We start from the raw sequence: 22,507 nt of genomic DNA, 5'->3' as shown, positions 1-22,507 counted from the left end.
TTTATTTTATTTTTTTTTTTTTTGAGACAGAGTCTCGCTTTCTGTCCCCAGGCTGGACAGCATAGTGGCCGGATCTCAGCTCACTGCAAGCCCGGGCCTCCCGGCTTACGCCATTCTCCTGCCTCAGCCTCCCGAAAGAAGCTGGGACTGCCCGCCATCCCTCGCCCGCTAGTTTTTTGTATTTTAGTAGAGACGGGGTTTCACTGTGTTAGCCAGGATGGTCTCTGATCTCCTGACCTCGTGATCCGCCCGTCTCGGCCTCCCAAAGTGCTGGGATTACAGGCTTGAGCCACCGCGCCCGGCCAACCCTAATTATTTTAAATTCAAGATGCTTGTGTACACATTACATAATATTTTCCTTTTAATTCAAGAACATTAGCAAGATTGTTTATTAGTGTTCTCTCTCTCTCTTTTTTTTTTTTTTTTTAAGACAGTCTTGCTTTGTCACCTAGGCTGGAGTGCAGTGGTGCATTCTTGGCTCACTGCAACCTCGGCCTCCCGGGTTCAAGTGATTCTCCTGCCTCAGCCTCCCAAGTAGCTGGGAATACAGGTGCCTGCCACCACACCTGGCTAATTTTTGTATTTTTAGTAGAGGGGGGTTTCACCACGTTGGCCAGGCCGGTCTTGAACTCCTGGCCTCGGGTGATCCACCTGCCTTGGGCTTCCAAAGTGCTGGGATTACAGGCATGAGCCACCATGCCCAGCCTATTAATGCTCTCTCTTGAAGCCTCTTTTTAGGAAGCTTCCTTATGCAGGTTCCCTACCGCTACAGTTGACATTTTGTATCAACCAAGAAACCTATCTAAAATAAAAATAGGAAGTATAAAAAAGGTCATGAAGGGGCCGGGCGCGGTGGCTCAAGCCTGTAATCCCAGCACTTTGGGAGGCCGAGACGGACGGATCACGAGGTCACAAGATCGAGACCATCCTGGCTAACACAGTGAAACCCCGTCTCTACTAAAAAATACAAAAAACTAGCCGGGCGAGGTGGCGGGCGCCTGTAGTCCCAGCTACTCGGGAGGCTGAGGCAGGAGAATGGCGGGAACCCGGGAGGCGGAGCTTGCAGTGAGCTGAGATCCGGCCACTGCACTCCAGCCTGGGTGACAGAGCGAGACTCCGTCTCAAAAAAAAAAAAAAAAAAAAAAAAAAAAAAAGGTCATGAAATACTGACCTTTAACCATGCTGTCTTTTTGGTACATTTCCCAGACTAGCAGTCTATTAGAAGTGGAAGAAACCGCCAGGCGCAGTGGCTCACGCCTGTAATCCCAGCACTTTGGGAGGCTGAGGCAGGTGGATCATTCGAGGTCAGGAGTTCGAGACCAGTCATGAACTCGAGGCCAACATGGTGAAACCCCATCTCTACAAAAAATACAAAAAAATTAGCTGGGCCTGGTGGCACGCACCTGTAATCCCAGTTAGTTGGGAGACTGAGGCAGGAGAATTACTTGAACCTAGGAGGTGGAGGTTGTAGTGAGCTGAGATTGTGCCACTGCACTCTACTGCACTTCAGCCTGGGTGACAGAGTGAGACACTGTCTCAAGAAAAAAAAAAAAAAAAACGGTGGCTCAAGCCTGTAATCCCAGCACTTTGGGAGGCCGAGACGGGTGGATCACGAGGTCAGGAGATCGAGACCATCCTGGCTAACACAATGAAACCCCGTCTCTACTAAAAAATACAAAAAACTAGCCAGGCGAGGTGGCGGGCGCCTGTAGTCCCAGCTACTCCGGAGGCTGAGGCAGGAGAATGGCGTGAATCCGGGAGGCGGAGCTTGCAGTGAGCTGAGATCCGGCCACTGCACTCCAGCCTGGGCGACAGAGCAAGACTCCGTCTCAAAAAAAAAAAAAAAAAAAAGAAAAAAAAAAAAAAAGGCCAGGCACGGTGGCTCACTCCTGTAATCCCAGTACTTTGGGAGGCCAAGGCAGGCAGATCACTTGAGGTCAGGAGTTTGAGACCAGCCTGGTCTTGAAATACAAAAAAATTAGCCAGGTGGTGGCAGGTGCCTGTAATCCCAGCTACTCAGGAGGTTGAGGCAGGAGAATTGCTTGAATCTGGGAGGTAGAGGTTGCAGTCAGCCGAAATCGTGCCACTGCACTCCAGCCTGAGCAATAGAGCCAGACTCAGTCTCAAAAAATAAAAAATAAAAAAATAAAAAAGGCCGAGCACAGTGGCTCATGCCTATAATCCCAGCACTCTGGAAGGCTGAGGCAGGCAGACTGCCTGAAGTCAGGAGTTCGAGACCACCCTGGCCAACTTGGTGAAACCCCATCTCTACTAAAAATATAAAAATTAGCCAGACAGGATGGCGAATGCCTGTAATCCCAGCTACTCAGTGGGGCTAAGGCAGGAGGATCCCTTGACCCCAGGAGGCAGACATTGCAGTGAGCCAAGATCGTGCCACTGCATTCCAGCCTGGGCGACAGAGTGAAACTCTGTCTTAAAAAAAAAAATTAACAACTCACACCCCTACACACACATACATTCCTAATCCCCTGATCCCTCTCCACTTTAATCTTTGGCACTTTCTAATATGCTAAATAATTTAGCTATTTATCAAACTTCTCATTCATTGGCTGTCTCCCACCATCAGAATGCAAGTTCTTGCAGGGCAGGGGTTTTTGCTTTTTGTCTATATTGGTCCTGCTGTATCTCCAGCTCCTCCAACAGCCCGGTGCCTGGTTGGTTCTCAACCCATAATGTTTGTAGAATGAATGAGTGGAGTTCGTGAAGACTGGGATCAGAATAACACAAGACTTGCAGGACAGGCCACGTTCTCTGGTCTTATCCCCAAGGAAGAAAATGTGACACGTGAGATCTTTCAGTAGAGGGCACAGGGAGAACTGGCTACCTGAAAATACAAAGATAACCAGCACTGGTTGGGCGCAGCAGCTCACGCCTGTAATCCCAGCACTTTGGGAAGCTGAGGCAGGCGGATCACGAAGTCGGGAGATCGAGACCATCCTGGCCAACATGGTGAAACCCTGTCTCTACTAAAAATACAAAAATTAGCTGGGCGTGGTGGCGCGTGCCTGTAATCCTAGCTACTCAGGAGGCTGAGGCAGGAGAATCGCCTGAACCAGGGAGTTGGAGGTTGCAGTGAGCCAGGATCGCGCCACTGCACTCCAGCCTGGCGACAGAGCAAGTCTCCATCTCAAAAAAAAAAAACCCAAAACCAAAACAAAACCAAACCCAGCCTCACCTCATACTGGTCAGGAATATTAATTCCATGCAACTATAGATCCAAATGTAAAATAGTAAACTACTAAAGTATTAAAAGCAAATGTGGGCTGGGTGCAGTGACTCAGGCCTGTAATCCCAGTACTTTGAGAGGCCAAGGCGTGTGGATCACCTATCACCTGGGGTCAGGAGTTCAAGATCAGCATGGTTCTGGCCAACATGGAGAAACCCTGTCTCTACTAAAAATACAAAAATTAGCTAGGCGCAGTGGCTCACGCCTATAATCCCAGCACTTTCAGAGGCCGAGGCAGGCGGATCACCTGAGGTCGGGAGTTCAAGACCAGCCTAACTAACATGGAGAAACCCTGTCTCTACTAAAAATACAAAATTAGCTGGGCATGGTGGTGAATGTCTGTAAACCCAGTTACTCAGGAGGCTAAGGCAGGAGAATCGCTTGAACCTGGGAGGCAGAGGCTGTGTGAGCCAAGATCGTGCCATTGCACTCCAGCCTAGGCAACAAGAACAAAACTCTGTCTCAAAAAATAAAATTAAAAATAGATAAATAAAATAAAAATTACCTGCCGTGGTGGTGGGTGCCTATAATCCCAGCTGTTTGGGAGGCTGAGGCAGGAGAATCATCTGAACCAGGGAGGTGGAGATTGCAGTGAGCTGAAGTTGTGCCACTGCACTCCAGCCTGGTCAACAGAGCGACTGTCCCCCCAAAATTTAAAAGGCCGGGCGCAGTGGTTCATGCCTGTAATCCTAGCACTTTGGGAGGCCAAGGCGGGTGGGTCACCTGAGGTTAGGAATTTGAGACCAGCCTGACCAACATGGTGAAACCCTATCTCTACTAAAAATACAGAAATTAGCCGGGCATGGTGGCGGGTGCTACCATCACCTATACGTGGCTAAATCTATCATTTTCACTTTTGCCTAGCTGATTGTAAATGTCACCCAAAAATGTTACTTGATGATGTTTTAACCTGCATTTCTTTAATTCCCTGGGCAGCTGAGTATCTTTTCATGCTTATTAATCAACGGCCTTCCTTTTTCTCCTCATTTTTTTTTTTTTTTTTTTTGAGACGGAGTCTCGCTCTGTCGCCCAAGCTGGAGTGCAGTGGCGCGATCCTGGCTCACTGCAAGCTCCGCCTCCTGGGTTCACGCCATTCTCCTGCCTCAGCCTCCCGAGTAGCTGGAACTACAGGCGCCCGCCACTGCGCCCGGCTCATTTTTTGTATTTTTAGTAGAGACGGGGTTTCACCATGGTCTCGATCTCCTGACCTTGTGATCCGCCCGCCTCGGCCTCCCAAAGTGCTGGGATTACAGGCGTGAGCCACCGCGCCCGGCCCTTTTTCTCCTTATTATTATTATTATTTTTTTTTTTTGAGAAGGAGTCTTGCTCTATCACCCAGGCTGGAGTGCAGTGGAGCAATCTCGGCTCACCGCAACCTCTGCCTCCCAGGTTCAAGCGATTCTTCTGCCTCAGCCTCCCGAGTAGCTGGGATTATAGGCATGTGCCACCATGCTTGGCTTATTTTGTATTGTCCTCTTTTCTTTCTCTTCTCCTCCTCCTCTTCCTCCTCCTCCTTCTTCTTCTTCTTTTAATTAGAGATGATGTCTTGCTGTGTCGCACGGGTTGGAGTGCAGTGGGATGAATCATAGCTCACTGTAGCTCACTGCAGCCTCGAACTTCTGGGCTCAAGCAACGCCCCCCACCTCAGCCTCCCAAGTAGCTAGGACTACAGACGTGTACCACCATGCTTGGCCAATTTTTAAAAATGTTTTATGGAAATGGGGCCTGCTTTGATGCAGGCTGAGAGCCCAGCCTGACAGCGGTATCCCACAAGAGTCATTTGCCTGGGTGATCTTGAACTCATGTCCTCAAGTGATCCTCCTGTGTCAGCCTCCTGAAGTGCTGGGATTGCAGGTGTAATTCACTGTCCCCAGCTTTGTTTTTTCTTAGAGCATAATTCAAACCTATAATTGCATGTTTAATCTGTTTGACTATTTGTTTAGTGTCTGCACCCCAGACAAGAGCAAGGGCTATGTGTACTGTGCCCCTTACTGTGTCCCTGGGGCCTGATACTGGGCCTGACTCATTGAATCACTCAACTGGCTGCCCTCTTAAAATGGGAGGAATAATGCTTCCTAGGAATCAAGCCATGAGAAACTAATGTTAAGAAGTGGCCAATAGTATCTGAACCATGTGTAACCAGGAGAAGTGCCGAGAGCCCTGAGCACATACTCTGGGCTAGGTAATGGGAGCCCTTGTAGTCTCTCTTCCATCTTACACAATCTATAGACGCTAGGAATTTGAATGTGTAGGATCAATTGCAAAGTCAAAACTTCTGCTAGCTCTTCAGGTTTCCAAAGGATGGAAATATGAAGTAGATGTTCTTCTCTAATAGACCATCTTAGTGAGATGCAGATATAGAAAGATTTCAGGGCCAGAAGGGTATACAAATGTAATGAGAATGAGGAGTCTGATTGGCATTCTCCAACATGGAGCCACTGGCCACGTGTGGCCACCGAACACGTGTGGCTACCGAACACGTGTGGCTGGTCCTAAAGTCTTCGACTTGGCCGGCAGTGCTGGGCTCAGCTGGGCTCAGCTGCTCTCGCTCATATGTCTTTATAGCTACTCCTCTCAAGCGGTGGACTCAGTTTCCACACCTCTGAATCTGGGTGAACCCTGGACTCGCTTTGGCAGCAGCAGCAGAAGGCAGCAGAAGTGGCTGCGTGCTGATCAGCGGGGGCTGGTGAGGGGCTGGCTGGTCTAGGATGGCCTGGATTGGGACACCTGAACTCCCCTTCTCACAGTCCCTGCTTGTCCAGCAGCCTGGCCTGGCCTTTCTCCGTGGCGGAGGCAGAGGTCCAAAGCAAAGGAGCCCACGCAGGTTCTCTTCAGCTGGAGGAAAGCAGAGGCATCGGCCCAGGTTATGCCTCTGTCACATAAAAATGATTTTCAGCTGATGGCAATTAAGAAGCAGAAAATACAGGAAAAGGTCAGGTTTCCCTCCCTTTTCTGCCTAAAGGCACGACATAAACTCTCCTTCACTGGAGACAACCATTAACTCTGCCCAGCCAGAGGCGGTACCAGAGGCTGCTGCAGACAAATCCTGCTGCATCAGCTTCCTCTCAGATATTTACCTTTGCACAGTTTCTCACCTTGGGAGGCCTAAAACTTTCTTTTGTCCTGTTATTTCTCTACCAATTTATTGTGTCCTTTGGAAGATGCTGTGTAAGGCAGTGTTCTGAGCCACTGTGTTGTTACTTTTCATTTAGGTTTGTCCTGCGTGATGTATGCTGCAAGTGTTAATGAACTGTTCTTGGGCAGGCACAGTGGCTCATGCCTGTAATCCCAGCACTTTGGAAGGCTGAGGCAGGGGGATTGCTTGAGCACAAGAGTTGCAGATCAACCTGGGCTACATACCAAAACACATGTAGTCCCCCAAAATACAAAAATTAGCCTGGCATAGTGATGTGCCTGTAGTCCCAGCTACTTGGGAGGTTAAGATGAGAGAATCGCCTGGCTAACATGGTGAAACCCCGTCTCTACTAAAAAAATACAAAAAACTAGCTGGGCGAGGTGGCAGGCACCTGTAGTCCCAGCTACTGAGGAGGCTGAGGCAGGAGAATGGCGTAAACCCGGGAGGCAGAGCTTGCAGTGAGCTGAGATCCGGCCACTGCACTCCAGCCTGAGTGACAGAGCGAGACTCCGTCTCAAAAAAAAAAAAAAAAAAAAAAAAAAAAAAAAAAAAAGATGAGCGAATTGCTTGAGTCAGGGAGGTGGGGGTTGCAGTGAACCAAGATGGAACCACTGCACTCCAGCTTGGGCCACAAAGCAAGACACTGTCTCAAAACAAACAAACTTCTTGTCTGTGAATCTTTTTGTTAAGGAGCCTATTTTAGTCCCTTTTGTGCTGCTGTAACAGAATACCAGAGACTGGGTAATTGATAATTATAGGCATGAGCCACCACGTCTGGCCTGATATACCTCTTTCTCAGTGAAGACACAGGGGGATATAAAGGTCAATGGCTTTGATGGAGCGTGGTGCCAGGGGCATAAAGGGAACAGAGTCCAGGCTGTGTATGCATGTGAGTGTGTGTGTGTGTGGGGGGGGGAAGGCGCACATGTGGGATATTCAGAAGCAATATCACCAGATTTTGCTCCCAGCTGGGCCTAGGGCACCCCTTTTCAGCTGCTTCAGGATGCATTCCAAGAGAGGGGAGTCTAGGGGAAAGAAAGAGTTTGGGTAGAGGCCAAGTCATCTGAACTATTAATAGAAAAACATTAGTCAAATTAAGCAGACTTTATTTGAGCAAAGAAAATTTATGAATCAGGCAGCACCCTGATTCCACTCAGCAACACTGGTAGGCCAAATTTATTGGAAGTAGCACAAATAAACAGTCTGATGGGGTGCAGCTCAGCATTTACCTTACACAGACTTGGTCTAATCAGTTGGTAGCCTGTGACTGGTTAAAGCACAGTTGCTGAGATTCAGCTATTTGTTACAAGAATATAGTCTCAGGCTGGGCGCGGTGGCTCAAGCCTGTAATCCCAGCACTTTGGGAGGCCGAGACGGGCGGATCACGAGGTCAGGAGATCGAGACCATCCTGGCTGACACAGTGAAACCCCGTCTCTACTAAAAAGTACAGAAAACTAGCCGGGCGAGGTGGCGGGCGCCTGTAGTCCCAGCTACTCGGGAGGCTGAGGCAGGAGAATGGCATGAACCCGGGAGGTGGAGCTTGCAGTGAGCTGAGATCCGGCCACTGCACTCCAGCCTGGGCGGCAGAGCGAGACTCCGTCTCAAAAAAAAAAAGAAAAAAAAAAAAAAAAAGAATATAGTCTCGGTTGGGAGGCAGTTTACTTAAATACTAAGTTAGATTGCAGTTCAACAGGTATGGCAGCAGCTTTGGGCCAAATTATTACTATTATTTTTTTGAGACGGAGTCTTGCTCTGTCACCAGGCTGGAGTGCAGTGTGCAATCTCAGCTCACTGCATCCTCTGCCTCCTGGGTTCAAGCGATTTCTATGCCTCAGCCTCACGAGTAGCTGGGATTATAGGCGTGTGCCACGATGCCTGGCTACTTTTTTGTATTTTAGTAGAGACGGGGTTTCACCATGTTGGCCAAGATGGTCTCGATCTCCACCTCGTGATCCGTCCACCTTGGCCTCCCAAAGTGCTGGGAACTTTGGGACAAATTTAATTGAATTTAAACATTTCTGCCTTTTGGTCAGCCTCTCAATTTTGAGAGATTGACCAAAACCTTGGGCCCTGACTCCATTTTCTGTCACCATCATAATGGACTTGTTTTGTTTCAGTATTGACTTCACAATTCATGATTTCACCTTAGTTGGATGATTCTTTATGCTTTCTTCATGTTTTTGTTATTCGAACCCTAATAGGCCAGTTGATGTATAAAGGATGGCTGCGTAGGAGTATGTAAGACTTCCCAGGGGAAGCAACACATCAGAGAGACTATTATTATTATTTTTTTATTATTATTTTTGAGAGGGAGTCTCACTCTGTTACCCAGGATGGAGCGCAGTGGTGCAATCTTGGCTCAATGCAACCTCCACCTCCTCGGTTCCAGCAATTCTCCTGCCTCAACTTCTTGAGTAGCTGGGATTACAGACATGCAAAACCACACTGGCTAATTTTTGTATTTTAGTAGAGATGGGGTTTTACCATGTTGGCTAGACTGGTCTTGAACTCCTGACCTCAAGTGATCCATCTGCCTCGGTCTTCCAAAGTGCTGGGATTACAGGCTTGAGCCACCGCTCTTGGCCTATTATTATTATTTAAGATGAAGTCTTGCTCTGTCACCCTGGCTGCAGTGCAGTGGCGCAATCTTGGCTCACTGCAACCTCTACCTCTTGGGTTCAAGCCATTCTCCTGCCTCAACCTCCTGAGTCACTACGATTACTGGCATGCACAACCACAGCAGCTATTTTTTGGATTTTTAGGAGAGACAGGGTTTCACTATGTTGGCCAGGCTGGTCTCAAACTCCCGAGCTCAAGCGATTTGCCTGCCTAGTCCTCCCAAAGTGCTGGGATTACAGGCGTGAGTCACTGCGCCCGGCCAGGGAGACTATTATGATGACTATGAGTGGACAATGCCAAGAAACAGAAGTACACTCCTTATCAGGAGTTTCTACAAACAACTAGTCAAATAACTCAAAGTCCACGCAATAAAGATAGTTCAACAGCATTTCAGTCCAATTGGTCAGTCTTTGTTCTGGGGATGATGGCGATTAAAGCCCAAACTTACCCCATTAAATGAGAGATCTATATTTGAGAGGTCTCAGAGACCTCCACTCAGCAACAGTGGACAAGCAGCGTTTATAAACAGAAAAAAGGAAGTGGCACTGGATATAGGCCGATTGGTGACAGCTCAGCCTTTGTCTAATTTGGACACATCCGGTCAGTTTGTGGTCTGCCCCTGGCTGAAAGCTGGCTGCTAAGGTTGGAGGAGACTCCTTTTTCCTTACAAGAATATACTCTGGTCAGGTTGTAGTTTGTTTACATATTAAATAAGGTTACATCCCAGTCAAATCCTCCCTACAAAGTATCCCCTATTCTGACCTCTATCACCTAGACTAGTTTTTCTGCTTTAAATAAATGGAATCACACAATAAAAAGAGAAAAAAATGAGGTTACAATTCACTAGATTGCAGGATTTTTGAACAAATTTATTTATTTATTTATTTGATAGAGTCTTGCTCTGTTGCCCAAGCTGGGGTGCAGTGGCACGATCTCAGCTCACTGTAACCTCCACCTCCGGAGTCCAAGTGATTCTCCCACCTCAGCCTCCCAAGTAGCTGGGATTATAGGAGTGTGCCACTATGCCTGGCTAATTTTTGCATTTTTAGTAGAGAGGGGGTTTCACTATGTTGGTCAGGCTGGTCTCGAACTCCTGACCTCACCTGATCCACACCCTTCTCAGTCTCTCAAAATGCTGGGATTACAGGCGTGAGCCACCGCGCCCGACCTGGAACACATTTAATTTAATTTAGCAGAACTTACTCCCTGTGCCCAGAGGAGGTGGGGGCAAGTGTTGCTTTCCATGAAGAGTGCACCTGATGAGAAGGCAGCTCCAGAGGACTCAAAGGAAAACCGAGAATCAGGAGAAAAAGAAACGTGCAGTCCTTGCCTACCTCAGGGGAGGACCCCAAACTCCCAGTTCATAGTAGGGACCTGCTTCCCCATGCATCCCAGCTCCTTCTCCACCGTGCAGTCGCCTCCTGGGCCTGGCAACCACAATTCGAGGCCTGCTCTAAGGCCCAGAGTTCTCAGTCATGTGACGCCCAGCTTAAGTGGTCTGGGCTTCGTGGCAGCACCAGATCCAGGGTGAGGTCACGCTGCTGGTCCTCAGAGTACACAGGCCGGTAGCCCAGCAGCTGCAGCGCGTCGGCGCACACCTCCTGCACGCGCAGGATCTTGGTGAAGGGCAGCGCGTGGCGCCAGGCCTGGGAGACGTTGCGCGCATTCCTAGAAGACGTCTGGAAGGCCTCGATTGGCTTGCCGATCCCCAACCCGTGGGTGATGTTGTGGATCCAGGTCTTGAGCTGGGGCGTGAGGGTCAGCCCGGTGAAGGCGTAGAGTGCTCTGATCTCTGCCAGCGGCTCCCGAGCCAGGTCCTCGAAGCGCACCAGGCGGTAGCGGCCGCGCAAGAAGGGTGGCGGCTTGAGTGTGGCGGCCTCCGCGATGCGCACATGGCTGCGACACACCTCACGCATCAGGAGCAGCTGAGAGTCGGCCTCCACCCACCTGCCGTTGGTGCCCAGCACGATGCCGTTGTCGCGTGCCAGTAGTGGGCCCGTCGCCTCCCGGGAGCGCAGCACGGCCCGCGGGTCGCGCACCAGGTGCACGATGCGCAGGTTGAGTGCGGGGTCTCTGAGCAGCGGGTAGAGCACCTGCAGGTTGAAGAAGCGCACCTCCTTGAGCACCACGTGGCTGTAGGAGCGGCAGGCCTCCCGGGCCAGGCTGAAGGGCTGCCGCGTGCACAGTGTCTTGCACATGTTCTCCTTGCTGATAGCGCCTCGGGGAAAGGCGTTGCAGGCGGGCGGCGAGCACAGCGCGCGGCTCGTTGCCCACTTGAAAAAGGCGGACAGGTTTCGGCTCTGTGGCATGTAGGCATCAAACACGTCCATGTCGCACAAAAAGACGGAGCGCATCAGGTCGCGCACGGCCATGTGCAGCGTTGCGGCGCTGCCTTGCGACAGGGTGGTCCACACGTGCCACGCGGGCTCCATCAGGTAGAAGACGTCGGGGTGCTGGCTGAAGAGCTGGCCCACGAAGGACGACCCTGAGCGCCATGAGGACAGCACCAGCACGTGCACACGCTCCTCGCCGCCCGCTGGGGATGAAGGCCCTGGCCGGGAGACGACGAAGAGCAGGAGGCAGGTGGTCTGTGCCAGGAGGAGCACGGTCACTGTCCTGCTGGAGAAGCGTGGCAGCCGCATGCTGGCGGCTGGAGGCCTTCGGGCGGGCAGAGTGGGCAACTTTAGGGACCGGGGCCCTCACGCCCATCCCACGCCCCAATTACTGCCCAGTGCCCTCAGGGAGCAGCCCTTGGATTTGACTACCCTACCCATTGGACTTCCCAAGACTCCCAAGGTCTCAGTCGATCACTTTCCCAGGAATATGGAGTCAAGATATAGCCCAGAATATAGTCTGTGCTCAGAAGTCCAGTTGCAGACAAATGTGGGATACCCTCAAATTGTCTACCTACCCACCCACCTACTTACATACCTATGGGCTATCTATCTGTAGAGAAAAATATTATGTTTCAAAGAGAACTTCTGTCTTTTGCTTCAGGATACCTCTTAGAGAGGCCCTTTTAGGTTGCTGAGCTAAAAGGGCTTGATGGGGGCTTCCAGGGATGTCAGAGCACCACCAGGCTTGCGGAGGTTGAATCCTGGCTCTGCCACTTCCTGGCCTATGATCTTGCTTATGAAGATCACTTAAATCTCTCTGTGATCGATCACTTTACCCTTGTGTAAAAGAGGGATAATTCTGGTACTTGGCTCACAGGATTTGGGGGGATTGGGGGGTTATCATAATGAAGATGGGGGAAGGGAATATGTAGTCATGCCCATAACTGAGGATCGCACCTTTTACGTGGTGTGCTTCTGCACTATATAACTTTTTTAACAGGCAGGTATAAAACTTTTGTCGGCCGGGCGTGGTGGCTCATGCCTGTGATCCTAGCACTTTGGGAGGCTGAGGTGGGTGGATCACGAGGTCAGGAGATGGAGACCATCCTGGCTAACATGCTGAATCCCCGTCTCTACTAAAAATACAAAAAATTAGCTGGGTGTGGTGGGGGGCGCCTGTAGTCCTAGCTACTTGGGAAGCTGAGGCAGAAGAATGGCATGAACCTGGGAGGCAGAGCTGGCAGTGAGCCAAGATAGTGCCACTGCACTCCAGCCTGGGCAAGAGAGCAAGACTCTGTCTCAAAAAAAAAAAAAGAAAAGAAAACTTTTGTCGTTAAAAATAAGCAAGTAAATAAAGTGCACAAAGAACACCAACTGTTGCCATCATTGGTTGGGGGTGAAGTGCTGAAGGCAGCATGGGCTCCAGAGGGAGGGTGTCCTGGAGCCCTGTGGGTTCACAAGGAGACCCGTTGAGGTGGAGCTGGCATGGAGCCAGAGAGGCAGAGGTGAGAGCAGAGTACTGTCCCAGCCAGCTGAGGGAACTCACCACTGTCCAGGGCTGCTGGGAGAGCTGCAACACTGATCACAAACCCATGGGAGATGTCTCGACACCTGGCAAAACAGGAAGGAGAGGAGATCAGAGTCCTATAGAGAGAGACAGCCCTGTACATAGAAAGCTCTCCGGGGTGGGAGCAGAACTGTCCTGCCTGTCTTTTGCTTCAGGATACCTCATAGACCTTTTGGGTTGTGGAGCTAAAGGGCTTGATGATGACTTAGGTGGATGGATGTCACAGCACTGCCAGGCTTGCTGAGGTGGAAAGAGTCTGAGTAGGGCACTTCTCCAAATGGCTGGGAACTGGCCGGGTCTACGGATGGATGGAGGCGAGAGAGCTGGCTCTGAATCCCAGCACTGCCAATGGGGAGCTATGAGACCTGGGGCAGGTGACTTAACTTCTCTGAGGCTCCATTTCCACCTCTGTAGAATGGGATTTGCAACATTTAATCTCTTAGGGCTGTTGTGAGATGCTGCTGCAAACACCTATGAAGAGGGGACCTGGGAAAGTATTCCTTACACACGTGCCCCTGTTACTGTTATTGTCCCTGTGCTGAGCTACATCTGGAGAGGAAGAACCCCCTCCACCTGGGGAGTCTCCCCCCAGAGGAGACACCCACAGGCCACCTACCCTTCCAAACCCTGTATCTCCCAGGCCATTCTCAGGCCTCCAACCACCCTGAGCCTTTAGTGGACCTTAAGAATATCACACGTCTCTCACAGGGTGGAAGGAACACTGAGCCGGCCTCCCGCATTCCAAGGTCCCAAAGTGTTCTTCTGTTTGCACCTGTTGCATCCGCAATGATCTCAAGGCTGGGCGACTTTGGAAGGGAGGAGCCTGGAATTTTTCTCCTTGCTCCTACATCCTTTGCTGCTTGCCTGCCCCACTCCCCTGTCCACATCACCCATTGAGAGAAGCCAGGGTCTAACTTGTGAGCAGATCTCATCTCTGCTCCTTCCCCTCAATGCAGGGACTGGAGTGAGTGGAGAATGCCCAACACCTCTGTCACCTGCTGACTCCTGAGCTACCTTCTGGATCCCCATACCCACTCCTGGAAAACCTGGAAGATGAGGAGAGTAGCCCCCCACCTCCTCTATACGTGCGACTGTACTTTTTCCAGTGCTGGCTAATGGATGGTGGGCTCCCCTGACAACAGAGTGCCAGAGAGGAAGGCAACTCATATTTTCTGACTTCAATGATCACAAGTGCTAGGTGTTTCTTTTTTTTTTTTTTTTTTGAGACGGAGTCTCGCTCTGCCGCCCAGGCTGGAGTGCAGTGGTTGGATCTCAGCTCACTGCAAGCTCCGCCTCCCAGGTTCACGCCATTCTCCTGCCTCAGCCTCCCGAGTAGCTGGGACTACAGGCACCCACCACCTCGCCCGGCTAGTTTTTTGTATTTTTTAGTAGAGACGGGGTTTCACCGTGTCAGCTAGGATGGTCTCGATCTCCTGACCTCGTGATCCGCCCGTCTCGGCCTCCCAAAGTGCTGGGATTACAGGCTTGAGCCACCGCGCCCGGCCAGTGCTAGGTGTTTCAAGTCCACCGGATGACTTAACTCAACAGGCCCTGAGGGGGGCATGATGATGTCAGTGTTTCAGGTGAAGGACTCAAGGCTTGGAGAGACAGCAGGAAAGCTGGGACCCCAGGACTCCTGTTCCTAAGCTCCTGGCACTTCTGATCCCAGGCTGTGGGCCTCTCCCACGTGTGATTGCTCCCTGCAGAGTGCAGGACCCTGCTGCTCTGGCCCAAACACAGTTCTCCTGGCCAGCCCAGCCCTTCCCTGGTAGGGAGGATCTTGATCCCAAGCTAAGGTGTTTGTTACCTGTGTTCCAGGAAAGCCAGAGGTCTTCTTAAGAAGGTGGTTGAGCCGGGCACGGTGGCTCACGCCTGTAATCCCAGCACTTTGGGAGGCTGAGGTGGGTGGATCACAAGGTCAGGAGATCGAGACCATCCTGGCTAACACTATGAAACCCCGTCTCTACTGAAAAATACAAAAAATTAGCTGGGCGTGGTGGTGGGCGCCTGTAGTCCCAGCTACTCGGGAGGCTGAGGCAGGAGAATGGCGTGAACCCGGGAGGCGGAGCTTGCAGTGAGCCGAGATCGCGCCACTGCACTCCAGCCTGGGCAACAGAACGAGACTCCATCTCAAAAAAAAAAAAAGAAGGTGGTTGAATCACCCTATGCCATACAGAGTCTCCAGAAGACCAGTTCCTCACTGGGAGCTTTCTGATAAGGAGACTTACATTCAGCACAGTGGACAACTGGCCAAAGGTTCAAAGTTAGGGAGAACCAGTTAGGCAGGCCCTATGATATGCACTTTCATCTTCATGATTGAATGTTATCCTCCCTAGTCCCTAAGAGGCAGAAATAAGCATCCCTATCTGTTTTAATTGAAGCAGTGGGGCTCAGAGACATGAATACCCAGTAAGAAAGTGGCAGGGCTGGGGCTTTAGTCCAAGAGTCAGACTCCCAGTGCAGGGCTCTGTGGTGGGTCACACTCCTAAGCCTTTGTCCAGAGAACTCTTCCATCCTGAAAGGAACATTACCCTTCCCCTCCAAATTCTTCCCTTTTTTGATTCTTTTCTGGGGGCACATATTTATTACGTTTAATTTTTAGAAAAATAATACAAACAGGTCACACGAAATTCAAAAAGTAGAGCTGAGGGCATCACAGCCTTGACCTTCCAAAGTGTTGGGATTACAGGCGTGAGCCATAGCGCCGAGCCAAAAGTGCAATTCTTGACTGCCTTGCCTCCATGTAAAAGGGAAGAGAAAGGAATGTCAACATTTGCTAGAGGTCGGACACAGTGGCTTACGCCTGTAATCCCAGCACTTTGGGAGGCCTAGGTGGGTAGTCACCAGAGGCCAGGAGTTCAAGACCAGCCTGGCCAACAAGGCAAAACATATCTCTACTAAAAATACAAAAACTAGGCCAGGTGTGGTGGCAGGTGCCTGTAATCCCAGCTACTTGGAGGCTGAGGCAGGAGAGTCGCTTGAACCCAGGAGACAGAAGTTGCAGTGAACTGAGATCATGCCATTGCACTCCAGCCTGGGCAACAAGAGCGTCCATCACACACACACACACAAAAAAAAACAAAAAACAAAACAAAAAAAACATTAGGCCAGATGTGGTGGCTCATGCCTGTAATCCCAGTGTTTTGGGAGGCCAAGACGGGTGGATCACCTGAGGTCAGGAGTTCAAGACCAGCCTGGCCAACATGGTGAAACCCCATCTCTAAAATTAGCTGAGCATGGTGGCTCATGCCTGTAATGCCAGCTACTTGGGAGACTGAGGCAGGAGAATCGCTTGAACCCAGGAGGTGGAGGTTACAGTGAGCCAAGACGGCGCAATTGCACTCCAGGCTCTGCGACAGAGTGAGACTCCATCTGAAAAAAACAAAAAAACAAAAAACACAAAAATTTGGGCCCAGTGCAGTGGCTCACGCCTGTAATCCCGGCACTTTGGGAGCCTGAGGCGGGTGGATCACCTGAGGTCAGGAATTTGAGACTAGCCTGGCCAACATGGTAAAACACCGTCTCTACTAAAAATACAAAAATTAGCTGAGTGTGGTGGCGTGCATCTGTAATCCCACTTACTTCAGAGGCTGAGCAAGAAATCCCCTGAGCCCAGGAGGCAGAGGTCGCAGTGAGCCAAGATCCGGCCACTGCACTTCAGCCTGGGCGACAGAGCGAGACTCCATCTCAAAACAAACAAAAAAACGTTTCCTAGGCACCTGTAGTGTCCTGGGGCCCAGAGGGCCTTTCCTGAAGCCCAGCATCAAGCCCCTAGAAGCAGTGAGGCACGACTCCAATTCCCCGGAGTCTGGTTCCAAATTAACTCACCAAGCTATTTTTTCTCAAGAATTTTATGGAGAGCTTTTGAAAGCCCCACCTTTTGAAACCCAAGTATGGAATAAGAACCGCCCCCTCACCCCGGCCCAGCGCACTGAGGATTCCTGCGTGCAGCCGAAGCCGCAGCAAGACACTTCCAAACCAGCGCTAGCAGGGGCGATGAACTTTCCACGTTGCTGATGGAAAAGCCACTTGCAGCTCCTCCCGCCACCCCAGGCAGAGGAGCGTCCCAGCTGTGTTACTGGCCCGGGCCCCAGCTCAACAGAGTGTGGGGACGCCCCCCGTGGAGAACGAAGAACCAAAGTACCTCAAAGCTTGGCGTGTCTGCCCGACCTGGAGGGGCAGCGAGAGGGACGCCTCTCTCTCTGGGCTCAGCAAAGGCTCCCAGTCTCTTCCAAGTTCCACCGCACAGCCAGCTTCCTCTTCACTGGGAAAGTCCGCAGGGGCTGACTTGCTCCTTAAGGTCCCAAGACTATTAAGGGACACCTGGTGACGCCAGGAAAGGGGGTCTAAGAGGCATGGACGAGAGTCGGGGGGCACCAAGACACTGAAAGCTCCTGGAGACTCGAGGCAGAGCGAATCTGGGAGCAGGGCAGGAGTCTCGGAATGGGATGTCGAGGGTGGGGGTGTTCTGGGGCTACCACAGGGAAGGACGCGGCGCAGAGCTCCCTCCGGAGCCCGGCACTGCGGCCCGCGATCCTCGGCACTGCCCGGTCAGGCGCTTTCAGACGTGGCTCTGGCCCCAGGGTGGCCGGCAGGAGCCAGGGAAGTGGAAGAAGGAAGGAAGGAGCAACTTTTGCCCCCAGCTCCCTCTCCCCACCCCTGATCGAGGGGCCACGCCTCGGGGAGGGGCGCCGGACGAGGGCAGGGCCGGAGGGCCCAGGTAGGCTGGGGCTCTAAGAGGCGCGGGGTTTAGCCGAGGATGTCAAAGGACGCTGGCAGAGTCAATTCTCATCTAACTGACCACAAATAAACGTTGTAACCCGTCCCCCCGCAAATCCCCAGAGAACCTGGGAGCTCCTCGGAGGACAAAGGCCCTAGTGAAGGAAGTCGAATCTTAATCTTTGCCCTCCTTGCTCTCTGGGGCATCCTTGCAGGGAAGGGACTTGGAATCCAAACCCTTCCTAAGGCCCCAATCTCAGCCCCAAGCCAAGACCCAGGCACCTTGACACAGGGACCAACGCTGTCTCCCGGTGCAGCGTCCCAGCTGGGAGGAGTTGAGACCAGGTGGCCTTAGGAGCTGTGCCCTACCTGCCCTAGCCTCTGCCCAGAGGCGCAGGCTTGATAACAGGTTCTGACGAATACAGGATATGTTTCAGTAAATAAAAGCTCCCCACCCACCCCTTAAAAATAACAGGTCAGCCCCACGTGGTGGCACACGACTGTAATCCCCGCACTTTGGGAGGGTAGGCAGGCAAATCACTTGAGGTCAGGAGTTCAAGACCAGCCTGGCCAACATGGTAAAACCCCGTCTTTACTAAAAATACAAAAATCAGCCATGCGTGGTGGCACATGCCTGTAATTCCAGCTACTAGGTAGGCTGAGACAGGAGAATCGCTTGAACCCCCGAGGTGGAGGTTGCAGTGAGCGGAGATGGGGCCATTGCACTCTGGCCTGGGCGACAAAGCAAGACTCCATCTCAAAAACAAACAAACAAACAAACGGGCAAAGTTTAGTCATCTGAAAAGGATAGAGCATTGGGAGGTCCTTTAATCCACGGTGGTATCTGAAACAAGAAGTACCCGCTGCTGGGAGTAGAAATTAGCACAGTCTTTCCTGGCTGTGGTTTGACAATGAATTAAGATCCTTAACAACCGTCCTAAGTTTTTTGGATGTATCTTAAGGAAATAAACCAGCAACAAGGATTTCTACGCAAGGTTTACAGAAGTGTTGTTTATGATACTAAAAAGGTTACCACAAAAAAGATTAGAAAGATGTGTGCCAGAATGCCAACCATAATAACTGCTGTGATCAAACCGCTGTGACCCCAGCACTTTGGGAGCCAAAGCAGATGGATCACTTGAGGTCAGGAGTTTGAGACCAGCCTGACCACCAAGGTGAAGCCCTGTCTCTATTAAAAATACAAAAATTAGCTGGGCGTGGTGGTGGGCACCTGTAATCCCAGCTACTCAGGAGGGTAAGACAGGAGAATCGCTTGAACCTGGGAGGTAGAGGCTGCAGTGAGCTGAGATCATGCTACTGCACTCTAGCCTGGGTGATAGAGTGAGACTCTGTCAAAAAAAAAAAAAAAAAAGAAAAGAATAACCACCTACTGGTATTATGCTTATTACCTGTGTGATGATATAATCTGTACACCAAACCCCCAAGAAGTACAATTTACCTATATACGAAACTCATACATATATCCCATGAGTCTACAACAAAAGCTGGAAGGAGAAAAAAATGGTAAAGAAATAATTGCTTTATTAGCCTTACATGATGGAATATTAGGGGGGTCTCATCCGACTTAAGCCAAAACTGTACTAATCATTTGGCAAAATCAGGAGTCTTTCTGCCTCCAAATATTCAGTAATAACATCAAACCCTAACTTAGCAATGGGTCGGAGCTGAGTTAATAAAATCCCGTATATTTCTTGCCTTTTTTTTTTTTGAGACAGAGTCTAGCTCTGTTGCCAGGCTGGATTGCAGTGGCAGGATCTTGGCTCACTGCAACCTCCGCCTTCTGGGTTCGAGCAATTCTCGTACCTCAGCCTCCTAAGTAGCTGGGATTACAGGCATGTGCCACCACGCCCAGCTAATTTTTGTATTTTTAGTAGAGATTGGGTTTCACCATGTTGGCCAGGATGGTCTCGATCTCCTGACCTCATGATCCACCCATCTCTGCCTCCCAAAGTGCTGGGATTACAGGCGTGAGCTACAGCTTCCAGCCTCTTGCCTTTTATTTCCCTCTTGCAGCTATGCTATGATTCAGAGTCAGAAACTATTAAGATCTGGTGTGTAAATAATTTCAAATTCACCAGACACAGTCATAATTATCCAGCACGTAGATTTCACATGGCATGTGAATTCCACTGAAAACTCATCTACTTGGGGAAGAACTAGGGGACTTTCATCAAAGACTTAGTGGAAGTTCCAAGGTCTTTTGGCAGAGCCTCGTAAAGCATGGCCGCAGATGAGTAATGAAAACGGGTGTGTGCAACCTCTGCCCTCCTTATTCTTCCCCATTCCAAACCCTTTCTCTTGAAAAAGGTACATGCGATCTTCCATTTTGACTTTTTTTTTTTTTTTTTAAGAGACAGGGTCTCAGTCTGTCACCCAGGCTGGAGTGCAGTAGTGTGATCACAGCACACTGCAGCCTCAAGCTCCTGGGCTCAAGTGATCCTCCCGCCTTGGCTTCTCAAAGCGTTGAGATTACAGGGGTGAACCGTCACGCTCGGCCTCATTTTGAACATTTTAATTAGAAAGGTACAAAACACCATGGGTTCTTTATACAAAATTTGCATTAGAATAATTTAATAAAATGCAAACTAATGTTTATACATTATCTTGTCATCCTTCCGTATCTCATTGCCTTATGGGGATTTAAACAAGAAACTATTTTTCATTTAGATCTTAAGAAAAAACTTTAGGCATATAAAACAGCCTGAATATTAAAAAAAGACAACGGGGACAGTATTAGGGAATTCCTCTGTTTGAATACTTCAAAATAGCTTTGTTTCCAAAATTGTTTTTAGTCAGCCTAAAGAAGCACTAAAAATGAGAACTGATCTCCATGGTAAACTGAGGCACACACTGAGGGGTATGTTTCCGGGTGAACATGAAGCACGGATCACAGGGGCCATGTCCTCCCAGTGGTAATGACCTGCTTGGGATCAGAAAGCAGCTCCGTCTGTCCTTGGAGGAGACTGCACGGGTCCTCAGGAGATGAATGGGCTGAACAAGCCGTCTTCCGTGTGCAGAGGCCCCTTTCAGTCATCTCTGCTCTTGCAGACACTTGCTTAGCCACGAGGGTAATCCACTGGACTGCTTGGCATTCTGCTAGTGGCCAGGCTGGACTGGCCTGCCCAGGCCAGCATCTTCTTTACTCCCTCACTGCTTCTTGTGTCCTTCCCAAAGCTGCCTGCCCTACTCTGATGGGCACTGTGGTCCTTAGTCAAGGGAAAGGCCAGCCGCTGGGCTTCCCACTAGCCTTCCAAATAAACTTGTGGTTGTCAGGCAGTGGGAGCCAATCCCAACACCAACTCCTGTTGCCCCTGTCCTTTGCAGGAAGGGGGATGGCTGTCAAGGAGGAGGAGGGCCAAGTGCCCAGGCTGTTGGGTGAGGGCCAGAAAGAACCTGTTGTGACAATCCTTTCTTCCCTCAGTGCTGCTGAGGGGACTGGGAATGAAACAGCCCCTCTGACTTCAGTCTGCCATCAGGGGCACAGAGAGAGGGAAAAATAGGATGAAGAGCCAGCCACAGTTCGGCAAAGATCCAAGGCTGCTCAGCTGAGCTGATTACAGATGACTGACTGTTGGGCTGGGGCAGGTGGACAGTCCAAGTCGCCTTCAGCAGCCCTCCCTCATGCCTGTGCTAATGCGGCCCTTGCCCTTGGGCCCTGCCCCTCCAGGTCTCCAGTTAGAGGCCTCAGCTCTGGAAATCAAAGCTCTGAATGGGAAATGGAGATGCCCAGGGGTGCAAAGTGCTAGTGATTGGCATGTTTGTCACAAAAGAGCCCTGGAAAGAGTAAGAGTGGCTCACAGTAGAAGGAAGAAATGCACAGTGTGTTTCTCAGTTCAACAGAGGAAAAGTCTCCGCTTGACCAGAGATGGGACTCTTTCCAAGATGTCTGAACTGCCTGCCATTTTCTCCTGAAATTCAACTCTAAGGCAAGGAAGAAAACCCAAAAAGCTAATTATAGCCTCCAGGAACTCTCAGACCTTTCCACAAACTAGTCCTTGGTGATTCTGCAGGAGCTCTGAAGATACGGAACTTGTGTAGAGCAAAACTGGAAAGAACTGTTGTCTCTGAGGGGAAAAGCACACAAGCCCGCACGTGTCCGCTGTGCTCTTTCAAAAGGTCCTAAGATGTTCCCAGATGACAATGAGGCAGCCACGGTCCTGCCAAGTCTTCAGAAACGGCCTTCCTAGGATAAGTGCTCCTTACACATTTCTCCCCGGGGCGTCACTGTCACAGGGATGGTGGTCACCACCTGATTCTGAAACACGAAGATCTTGATTCTTTCAAACACCCAGAGGAAGATAAGCAGGATGCTGACATACTGCACCCAGGCGAACTTTACCATCTCCCAGAATCCTGGCTGATAAGTATGGACAGCTAAGGAATGGAGGGCCACATGGTGTTAAGTATGAAGAGAAAATCCAAGACGGAACTGGCCATGGCAGAGGTATCTAGAAAGGAGGCAGGACCTCTGTCACGTACACACCCAGATGGAAGGTGACCTGCTGAACTTGGCCAAATGGTAAAACCAGCCACATTTTATTTGAACTATTTATATACTAAGCTTGATGACCAACCTCCTAAACAGATAATTATGCCAAACTACATCGATCACAGACTAGAGACATCCTGAGCTGTTAACCAGCCATCATCCATCCGGGACTCTTCTAAAATCTTCCAGTTGTGTAAACTTACAATACCTTTTATTAGCCCCTGCCTAATCGCACCTGTACGGAACACAATTTAGCTGCTTCCTAGGTTTGTGTCTCTGGAATTGTAATTCCTAAGGCCCTAGTTAAAATGCCTTCTCTTTTGTTTGCTTCTCTGCAGTGTTCGTGTTGGTTTCATTTCCTATTAGTTGACC

At 50.4% G+C, this 22,507-nt stretch overlaps 3 protein-coding genes across 5 annotated transcripts in view; all 3 read right to left on the bottom strand.

Moving 5' to 3' along the window:
* CHST5 (carbohydrate sulfotransferase 5) overlaps positions 1–12,457 on the bottom strand; it is a 32,586-nt gene extending 20,129 nt beyond the window's left edge. The window contains 2 exon segments of the mRNA XM_031658082.1: positions 10,207–11,672; positions 11,674–12,457. Of these exon segments, the coding sequence (XP_031513942.1) occupies positions 10,473–11,672; positions 11,674–11,712 (1,239 nt within the window). The 5' untranslated portion in view covers positions 11,713–12,457 and the 3' untranslated portion in view covers positions 10,207–10,472.
* A 160-nt stretch (positions 12,458–12,617) lies between these two features.
* LOC108583564 lies at positions 12,618–20,708 on the bottom strand. Its single transcript, XM_031658088.1, has 3 exons — positions 20,567–20,708; positions 17,051–17,229; positions 12,618–12,950 (listed from the first exon to the last, which is right to left on the bottom strand). Exons 1-3 carry the CDS (start codon positions 20,678–20,680, stop codon positions 12,794–12,796), a joined length of 450 nt encoding a protein of 149 aa, XP_031513948.1. The 5' UTR covers positions 20,681–20,708; the 3' UTR covers positions 12,618–12,793.
* The window catches only part of LOC101020098 (transmembrane protein 231), a 22,050-nt gene continuing 18,159 nt past the window's right edge, over positions 18,617–22,507 (bottom strand). The window contains exon 7 of one of the 3 annotated variants that reach the window (XM_031658083.1): positions 18,617–22,010. In XM_031658083.1, the coding sequence (XP_031513943.1) occupies positions 21,830–22,010 (181 nt within the window). In that variant the 3' untranslated portion in view covers positions 18,617–21,829. Of the gene's footprint in view, positions 22,095–22,507 lie in introns of all 3 variants that reach the window. The other 2 variants (XM_031658084.1, XM_031658085.1) reach the window with 2 other exon arrangements.

This window comes from Papio anubis, chromosome 18, assembly GCF_008728515.1.
Source record: "Papio anubis isolate 15944 chromosome 18, Panubis1.0, whole genome shotgun sequence".
In the NCBI taxonomy this organism is placed as follows: Eukaryota; Metazoa; Chordata; class Mammalia; order Primates; family Cercopithecidae; genus Papio; species Papio anubis.
This window is presented reverse-complemented; position numbering and strand designations above follow the sequence as displayed.

Bases quoted from the DNA above. Each gene is read 5' to 3' on its own strand.
- LOC108583564 (XM_031658088.1), bottom strand. From the start codon at position 20,680: ATGACTGAAAGGGGCCTCTGCACACGGAAGACGGCTTGTTCAGCCCAT. The intron at 17,230-20,566 runs GTCATTACCACT...TGGCGTCACCAG, and splicing joins TGCTTTCTGATCCCAAGCAG to GTGTCCCTTAATAGTCTTGG. The intron at 12,951-17,050 runs GTACTTTGGTTC...CTGTTTTGCCAG, and splicing joins CAGACACGCCAAGCTTTGAG to GTGTCGAGACATCTCCCATG.